Source organism: Arvicanthis niloticus, chromosome 1 (genome assembly GCF_011762505.2).
Source record: "Arvicanthis niloticus isolate mArvNil1 chromosome 1, mArvNil1.pat.X, whole genome shotgun sequence".
Taxonomy (NCBI): Eukaryota; Metazoa; Chordata; class Mammalia; order Rodentia; family Muridae; genus Arvicanthis; species Arvicanthis niloticus.
The window spans coordinates 166,945,051-166,953,871 of record NC_047658.1 but is presented as its reverse complement, the minus strand read 5'-3'; the positions used below and the strand labels follow the sequence as shown (position 1 = coordinate 166,953,871).

Genomic DNA, 8,821 nt, shown 5'->3' with positions numbered 1-8,821 from the left:
ATAGTCCCATGATTGAGGACACTTGTGATATATATATATAACAGAAGCCAAGATCTCTATCCCAATGACTTAGGATTCCTTGCCCTACATGCTTGATGCCCTACAGAAGAAGGCCAATGAAGCTGCAATGTCAAAGGCTTACCCACAGAAGTACTCTTACCAATGATGTCATAGCTCACAGAGAGTGTTTGGGTTGGGAGGTGGCCCAAGTGCATTCTGGCATTTCATTCAGCTTGTTACAAGTCAACAGGAGAGTGATAACTACACTGAGGGGATAAAGGCTAGAGTGATGGATATAGGTAGATGCAATCAGGTCTTTAAAGGTAAAAGGTGAAATATTTTCTATATTTAATAAAAACATTTTCTCTTTTGAGGCTCTGGTCTAGAGTCACATTCTTTGTAACCTCCCACCCCCATCTAAAATGTCTTAAAACACATGGCTTAACAGTGGCTGCACAGAAAATATACACCCTCGAAGTCTGACTTTCATTTAAATACAAATATACAAAATGTAAACAGAGACAATAGAGAAATTTACAAAACTTTCCTTTAAAAATAATAAAGACAAAATTCAGTTCTAGTTAGGATGCTATTAAAATCCGTGCAAGCTGTCATATCCCATTGGGTTTCTATTGCAATGTTCGACAAGGAAAATTCTAGTCCACCCCAGCTTGGGGCCACCTTGGAAAACAGACCTGAGTGGAAATTTCTTTGAGAAACTTAGAGGTTTGTTACTGGGGGAACAGTATCCTATCCTGGTTCCCAGTGGAGCTTTTCTGGCCACCAAGCCACAGTGGAAGCTCCCCTGGCTACAAGTTCTGCTTCCAAGTAGAAGGCTCTGAGCTGGTTCCACTTTTGACTTCAAGGCCAGAGCTGAAACTAGCTGCTTCCAGTGGAGTTTGAATTGATGTGGTTTGAATTTATATGGTGGTTACAACTGGTCTTAGGAGTAGGTGAACTCTTGGAATTGTTTTGATGCTGAGGAAAGGAAAGGAGAGAGTCAGTTCTTGGTAAATTCAAAGCCAATGGATGACTCATTAGTGGTAGCTAGGGAAGTAGGGGAAGTAGAATCCAGAATGTTCCAACCTGTCTCTCTTTGTTTTTGTGCATTTTCCCTAGCAGACCTGAGTCTACTGGTTGCTTAAGCAGAGGGTTTTATCTGATACCTGGAAAGATCCATGATCTATGAGCAGAGGGAAAGAGTAATTTCTTTCTAGAACTTGTAGTTTTGCTTGATGGAAATGTTTAAATATTTCATTATATTATAAAAACATGAAAATATTACAGAGTAGTGTGTGAAACTTACATGACATTCTTATTGAAAACACACAAACTTGGCAGGGGACAGAGCTCAGACTGCACTTTCCATGAGTCTAAAGATGGTTCCTGCCGTTTCCCAGATAACAGATATCCTGTGGGGTCACCTGAGTGACCTAGGGTTAAGTTCTTTGACTTCTCTCAGCCTCAGTTTACTTAACTGAAATGGGCAATGGAAGCCCACACGTGTTTATATTTCACAAGAATACCCATAGGTAGTGAGTGAGTCAGCTCCTCTCCTGGCAAATAGGAGGTACCTAACACACAGTGGTAGAAAAAAATGAGTTGTTGGATGGAAGCTGAGGTGTGTGGATATAAGTGTCTCATCTATAATGCGTCTCTGTAAATAACCACTTACATCCCTGTCACCTGAGGGAGAGACTTAAGATTTCAGGTCAAGGGATCACAGGTGCACCCTTGTGTAGGAGACAAGTACCGAGAGGCTCCCAAGCTCTAAGATGAGAATCATAGGGCTCCAGTGTCTTGAATGGCAAGGCCAAAAGGGGTGCAACTGCATCTAGCTGCCTTTGTAGATGTGGAGTGGGGCTCCTGGGTTATCTTCCCCAGAGCTGTTCTTCCATTTGGTCCTTATCAATCCTTCCTATAGGGATAAGCTTTGAGGGAAAAGAGTCTATTCCCAAAGGAAAACTCCTTAGGCTGCTAGCAAGTGGTGGGGTTGAACAACAGGACAGTGTTTCCTAGTCTAAGGTGGTTTTGCTTTGCAAGGGACATTTAATGGTGACTACTGGAGAAGAGGTACCGAGCTGAGTTTATCTCTATGTCTAGTGGGCAGAGGTTGGTAATGTTGTTCAGTATCCTTCAATATATAATACAGCCCTGTGATAAGAACCAACTTCCTTGTGCCAAGAGTGTTGATGTGGGTCTCTGTCCCTTCTGTCTGCAGGGGTGTTGGGGCTTTGGATAAACTAACAATTCCAAGCTACCAAGCCACACAGGCAGGGAGCATTCATTCTGAAGCTCTGGTGTATGGAAATGTGCTGAAGTCCCAGAGCTAAGGCCAGGCTGGCCAGGCTGGCTCACTCACCTGACGCCTGAAGAGTCTATGGAACAGCCCTTTCTTTGGCGGTTCTGGAGGCTGACTTCTGTTCAGGTCTGGTGAGAGGGTACCTTTAGGTCCGAACACATTCAGCTCCTTGAAACATTCTGTTTCTATCATCTGGAGAAGCAAAACAGAAATACCACTCTCCCCCTGTAGGGCCTCCCTCTGAGACACACTCCTCCCCGCCCCCCGCTGCCTCCTCCCCCCCGACAAGGCTCCTATGTAACTTACTAAGGAATTTCACTCTAAGAAGAGAATCTATCAAAGGTACACCCTTAGCCCTCCAAACCAAATTCTATAGCTTACTTGACCATCATCCCTACAGCATTCTGATCAGCTGACTTCCTCAATTTAATGTTTGTGCCTCCAGAAAATGCTCCATTTTCCTCCCATTTCCAGCAGACCTCCTGGGAAGGCACCTTGCTGCTTTCACCACCTGTTCTCTTTCAGCTACACTGTTGGCTTCCACACCCATCCCAGGCCAATCTCTGCTACCCTACCCAGTGACCCTTCTATGCATTGCACTACCATTTTCTCTGAACATCCATCCTTCTTGGAGAAAAGCTGGTGGCATGCCTTCCTACCTCATTTTGCCATGGGATTGGCACAGAGCCTGTGGAGAACTTCGAGTAGAAGTCATCATCTGTATGGTCCAGGTTGACACCTTTCACAGTGGAGAACTGCTCAATGTCCAGCACATCCTTGCAGTACACAGCCCGGGGCTATGAGAGGCAGAGGGTTCCATTATGGGCCCTTCCTGGGGCTGTCAGGTCCTCAAGCCTGGCCCTTAGGATTTTGATGGAGAACAGTGGGGACATCTTAAGCTTCCCACCCATTTGGATCCTCAGACTGAGCTTTCCTCTCTCAGATCCACCAAGGGGACCAGGTTCTAGTGAAATGAGAGCTCAAGGTGCCCAGCTGCTCAGTCCAGACCTCCTTCTTACCATGGCTTATACACATGAATCACAGACTTGTAGTCTCTTTCTAGGGAAGTGCAGTAGATGAGAGGTTACCTCTGTGTCTAAGTTCACACTTTCTGGAATCTCTGGGCATCTCACCCATCAGCTGTCTTGGCCACCCAGGAGCTCAAAGCATCAGGAAGGTAGCACTGTTTCAAATACCTTCTCTTTTTTTATGAGGGGTTGCACTCATCACAGTTTGGAATCTGTGGTTCATTCCTCTACAGAGAGAATGGATGCTTTGGACCCAGCACCAGAGCAAAATCACAAAAGGGATTCTGCCTCAAAACATAGTGCCATAGAAAGAAGACAGCATGAATGTACATGGCACAGCCCTGGCAGGAATATGTTCCAGTTCCTTCTCATGCAGGGCAGTAAGCCATGTGTTTAATCCAGACTCTGTAGCAGGTAGTCCCCACTGTGAAATTTAGGAGCCTTGGGAAAAGCCACATGTATCTTCAGAGCCTTAGTTTTCTTCCTGCAAATGGGATAATGGAAACACCTGGGCCACAGTGCTGTTTGAATGTTACTGCTGTGCTGAGTATGAGTATGTGACAATGTGGCCCTGCCTCAGTGGGAGAGGACTAAACGCCCCAGGGTAGGGTGGTAACCCAGAGAGAGCTCCCTTTATCTGGGGAGGGATTTGTAAGGGTGGGACTGGGAAGAGAAGAGGGAGGGGTGCTGTGATCAGAATGTAAAGCGAATAAAAAAGTTAAAAATAAAAATAAAACACAGGGTCCCCTGCTCAGAAAGTATTAGATTTTAAGACAGCGGTTAATAGAGCATTGAGCCAAACACGGCCAGGACGACTGCACACGCTAAGGGACGACTGCACACGCTAAGCCATGTAGCTGGCCCTAGATGTGTTCAGGCCTTGGGAGTTGTGATTGCTCTCAGGGATATTAACAAGCCAAAACCTACCATCTTATGACTATTATTTTCTTAGAGAGTTTCCTTTTGAGATACATTTATTTTGGTTTTGAAAAAAGTGAAAAAGATTAAGCCAGTAATAGTGCCTATGAATTATGAATGAGGCTATTACCTGAAGGTAGCAGGAGAAAAACTAGGAATGTTGTAGAGAGAGAGGTCAGAAAAGATAGGGACAGGCCTCTTTCAGGAATTTATAAGGGTCTTCCTTTTCTGGGGCCCATAATCTTCCCTCGCCACCTATCCCAATGATATGCTAAGGGCCTTGGCTATGCCATGTGGGCCATTTACTGTAGACCAGGGAGAAGGAATATTGACCTCTATACAGTACACTGAGGAGCCCTGAAACCTAGTGGGGGGCATTGTCACATCCAGGGTAACAAAATAACGCTGTTTATTCAGTTTATTACCTCAGACTTTTGGCAATAAAACAAGGACAGTCCCAGATGGCTAGCTGCACTGATTACCAGAGATGCTGCCTCCCAAGCAACACTTCATTTTTTTCAGCTCTGCCCGGCCAGTTGTGGAGGACTATGCCTCCACAACCTCTCTTTCCCTCCCCACCTCCCATTCTTTTCCTATGACTCCTAGTCCCAATTTTATTTAGGGGTGTTTGCTGACATTGAACTTCTTTAGACTGAGATCTCCATGGTAGAAATAACCCAGTATCCTATTCATGATGCATCCCTTGCCTCGCACAAAGCTGGGAGCATGTGGAGATGTTGAGAAATACATCCTGTGTCTTGAGTGATTTCACCCCATCACCATAGCAATAGGTAGCCCAAGGACAGGAGGAGGCTGTAAAGTCCCAGCCTACAGCTGCTGTGTCCTCACTGTTACTCTGGACATTGTCTAGGGATGCTGGTGGCTACACCACAGCTCTCAACAAAGTTAAAAACACCTACCAAACAACAAACAAAAATTGAAAAATTCTGATGACCCAAGCTTGGTCCAAGACCATTTGGGACCTGGGTATAAGACTAGTACTTCTTGTGGGGTGGGGGACAATTTTGGGGGCCATCCTTAGGAACAGACAGGCCTCTCATTGGTTTGGAACTCCCAATTCATCAACATCGGCTGGCCAGTGAGCTCCAGAGATCCTCATGTGGGTGTTGAGGACTGAACTCAAGTCCTCTTGACAGCAATGAGAGCAAGCATTTTATTGGTATCTTCTCAGCTGTTCTTCCATTTTTGAGATAGGGTCTTATGTAGTCCAGGCTAATATCTCAAACAGGCTGTACAGCTAAGGATGATTCTGAATTTCTGATCCTTCTGCTTCCACTTCCTAAGTACTGGGATTACAGATGTATACTGCCACACCTGGTTAGTATGGTGCTGGGTATCAAACTCAGTACTCCATTCATACTTGGGAAACATTCTACCAATTGAGCTACATCCCCAGACCAGGATTAGTACTTTTCTTACACCCTAGATGATTTTAAAAGGGCAACCATTTTGAGAGTCACTACCATGACTGGAATTTCCAAACCAACTGCTAAACTTCCTCTCATGTGGAGTTTGTATTACTTGTTGATTTAATCTAATGTCAAAAAAAAAAAACATTTCCTGGTTGGACCTATAATGTAGATGCCACATCTGGCTACAGAGGTCTCCAGTGGGTGGCCATGGACAGTGTTCAGCATCCAGTAGCTAATCCTGACTCCCCACATCTGTGCTGCTCTCCCTACCTGGATGATCAGGGAAATTTCATTTATAGGATTATACCAAAGATGCAAGGACTATTCCTTACTTCCTCAGTGCTTTGCAAACAAATGGTTAACAACTGGTTCTGGGAGAGGAGTCTTGGAAAGGTCTTAAATTTGTATTATTCACCAGTTGCTAAGGTGTCAACATTCCTATCCTGTCTACTGCAGGTTCTTGTCCTGAGGCGACTGAGAGGAGGGCTGGGAAGAGATATGTACCACATCTGTCAACTTTCATGAGCTAATACAAGGTAGTTCCCATCTCCAATGTTCCTGTAGTGTCCACAGTTCTTGGCTCCATCCCCAAGGCCCCAACAAGGATCCTTAATCTGCTGGGACTTAAAGTACAGAGGCACAAAAAGACCTTGCTGGGTGGGACTCCTTTCTGAGTGTGAACAAGGGTTATACAGACCCAGTGGAGTATCTCCAAGGAGAATCCTACTTGAACTGGATAGTAGATGCTCAGTTAAACTGAGATGGTCCTCAATACTCATTTTTTCATTTTGGTCTCGTTTTAACTGTCAGTATATCTGGCAGATTCAGAAAGGGGAGATGTCTTGGACTTCACTGGACAGAAGAGGACCCGAAGGTTGTCTCAGTGCCATATTCTGGAGAGAGTACCTAAGTCTCTGAACAACCAGTGAGGGGGCTCCAGGGTTCACACCTCATCTGTATATTCTGACATTGAGATCTGTAACACTGCTACAAAATAGCCAGAGTGTAGGAAGGGGCAGTGAGCAATCTTTGGTACTCCAGGAGGATTAGCTGGTTTGAGGCACTGTGTAAGGCACAACTCAGGGTCTGATAGAAAGCATGGCTTGGGGAGATGACTTTAGAGCTCTTGGGCACAATGGTGGCTACTTACATCTGGAACAAAGGGAGGGTCCAACATCCCAGCCTCCAGGCGCTTAAAGTTCATGTTCCTGAAGAAGGGGTGCCTCTTGACCTCTGCAGCCCCCTCCTCCTGGCAGCCCAGCCTCTGCTTCGAGTCTTTGGTGAGCAGCTGTGACAAGAGAGTCCTGTGAGGCCATATGATTGGACCTTTCCATCTGCCCATAGGCCAGAAGGACAAAGGAACATCTGTGACTGTAGCTCTTGCCTCCCCTGTGCCAACTCCTAAAACTCACAGTCTAGAAAGGGATGTCTCCCCAGTTAGAAGAACTGAAGTATCAGGAAGAAAAGGACCAGATCATATCTTTGTCATGCTTTCAGTTGCCCTGTGTACACTATCAGGCTGGTGGCTCAGGTTAGTGCCTACATCTGGGCTTCTCTTCTCTATTTTATTTTGTTTTATAATATTTACTTGTTGTGTGTGGATGTATGTGCCACAGCATGTGTATGGAGATCAGAGGACAACTTTGTGGAGTCAGCTTTGTCTCTCTAACTGTCACAGAGGCTCCAGGACTTGAATTTAGGTGAGCAGGCTTGCATTAAAAAAAATGCTTTACCTGCTGAGCCATCTCTCCACCCCCAAGTTTCTCTACTCTAGATATAAGTAACTGGGCCATGCTCTATCCATTCCAAGAAACACCACAGAAGCAAGGTTGTGCAGCAGCTGAGCCTGTCAATGCAGCCTCTAGAACCCACAGTGCTGGCAGACTGGGAGGATGATCAAGAGTAAAATTTAAAAAAAAAAAAAAAAAAAAAAAAAAAAAAAAAAAAAAAGATGAGAGGCAGGGCTGGGTTGCTTATCAGCTTCTACCAGGAAGGAATGGCATCCAAACAAGACTTTGCTTTCCAAAAGAACTGTTAGAAAATCAGAGTTTTAGTATAATAGCTCTTCATTTGAAAAGCTTGGTTGTTAACATTTGTCTATTTCTAAAATATGTCACACAGGTGAACAGAACATCCACCTACATGGTGTCAAGGACGATATCAGGTGCACACTGCCATGAGAGAAGGTGTAGGTGCAGTGGGGGAAGGCAGAGTAGGCTCCCTGTATGTGGAGGACCATGATCTGTAATGACTGGGAGATTCAAATGGTGAAGGACACAAGGGAGCATGGAGAAGGTATAGAGATAGGACTCAGCAGGGGCCTCAGATTCAGGATTAGATCCAAGGGACAGGGAAGTTGGATGTGTGGACTTCTATACCTCAAGGGGCATGGCTGCCAAGATGGAATGGAGAACAAGTTCCCCGCTGTTTGTGTAGCTGCCTCTGTGGTTTATAGGTCAGGTATTGCAGTAGCCTGAGTCAGCATCTGATAAAGGAATAAGAGCAGAGTGGCCAGCCTGAGATGCTGTGGATTACAAGAGGATAAAGTCCAGACCAGAATCCAATACCCCTAGAGAAGACAGAGCAAGGCTTGAGGTTTCTGGTGGTACTTCCATGTGTACGATCATTTGGCACTTTTCAGCCAACACATTTCCCTAAGTGGCCACAAGGGGGCAGGAGAGGGACAGCTTTGGTCCTGATTACAGCAAGAGCGACAGTTAACAAAACCTGGGGTTGAAATGGAGTTTTGTGGGGAGGTGGAGTGGTGGTGATAGTGGTTAGAAGTAGAGGTCATGTTTGCCTCATTCTCTCAGTATGTCCATGTCCCTGTTGATGTTTCTTGAGATTGGCTTCTTGGAACTCCTGACCGTGACCTAAGACTGTGATGCCTCCTTCACTTGAACCTGCCCCAGGGCTACTTGGGGACTCAGGAATAAGAGGAGACGCCCCTTTCAGGCCAGGCTTCTCTGCTGCTCAGGATGTAGTACGGCTCTAGAGGAAGGTACTTTGCCACATCCTTTCTGTCCCACATGGTTAGCATCAGAGGGCATCTTCCTCTTAGGAAGTCTTAGGAGACTGAGAGCCAGGCAGGAACAGGAAGTACCAAATTCAAGGAAGGGCCTAAGGACCAGTTATGGAAC

At 45.6% G+C, this 8,821-nt stretch overlaps 1 protein-coding gene across 2 annotated transcripts in view; it reads right to left on the bottom strand.

The window, feature by feature from the left end:
* Positions 1-316: 316 nt before the first annotated feature.
* Positions 317-8,821, bottom strand: part of Grk5 (G protein-coupled receptor kinase 5) — a 168,924-nt gene continuing 160,419 nt past the window's right edge. The window contains exons 13-16 of one of the 2 annotated variants that reach the window (XM_034524941.2): positions 6,832-6,969; positions 2,962-3,099; positions 2,363-2,494; positions 317-978 (exon numbers count right to left, since the gene is read on the bottom strand). In XM_034524941.2, coding sequence (XP_034380832.1) covers positions 880-978; positions 2,363-2,494; positions 2,962-3,099; positions 6,832-6,969 — 507 coding nt within the window. In that variant the 3' untranslated portion in view covers positions 317-879. The remainder of the gene's footprint in view (positions 979-2,362; positions 2,495-2,961; positions 3,100-6,831; positions 6,970-8,821) is intronic. The other variant, XM_076926284.1, reaches the window with a different exon arrangement.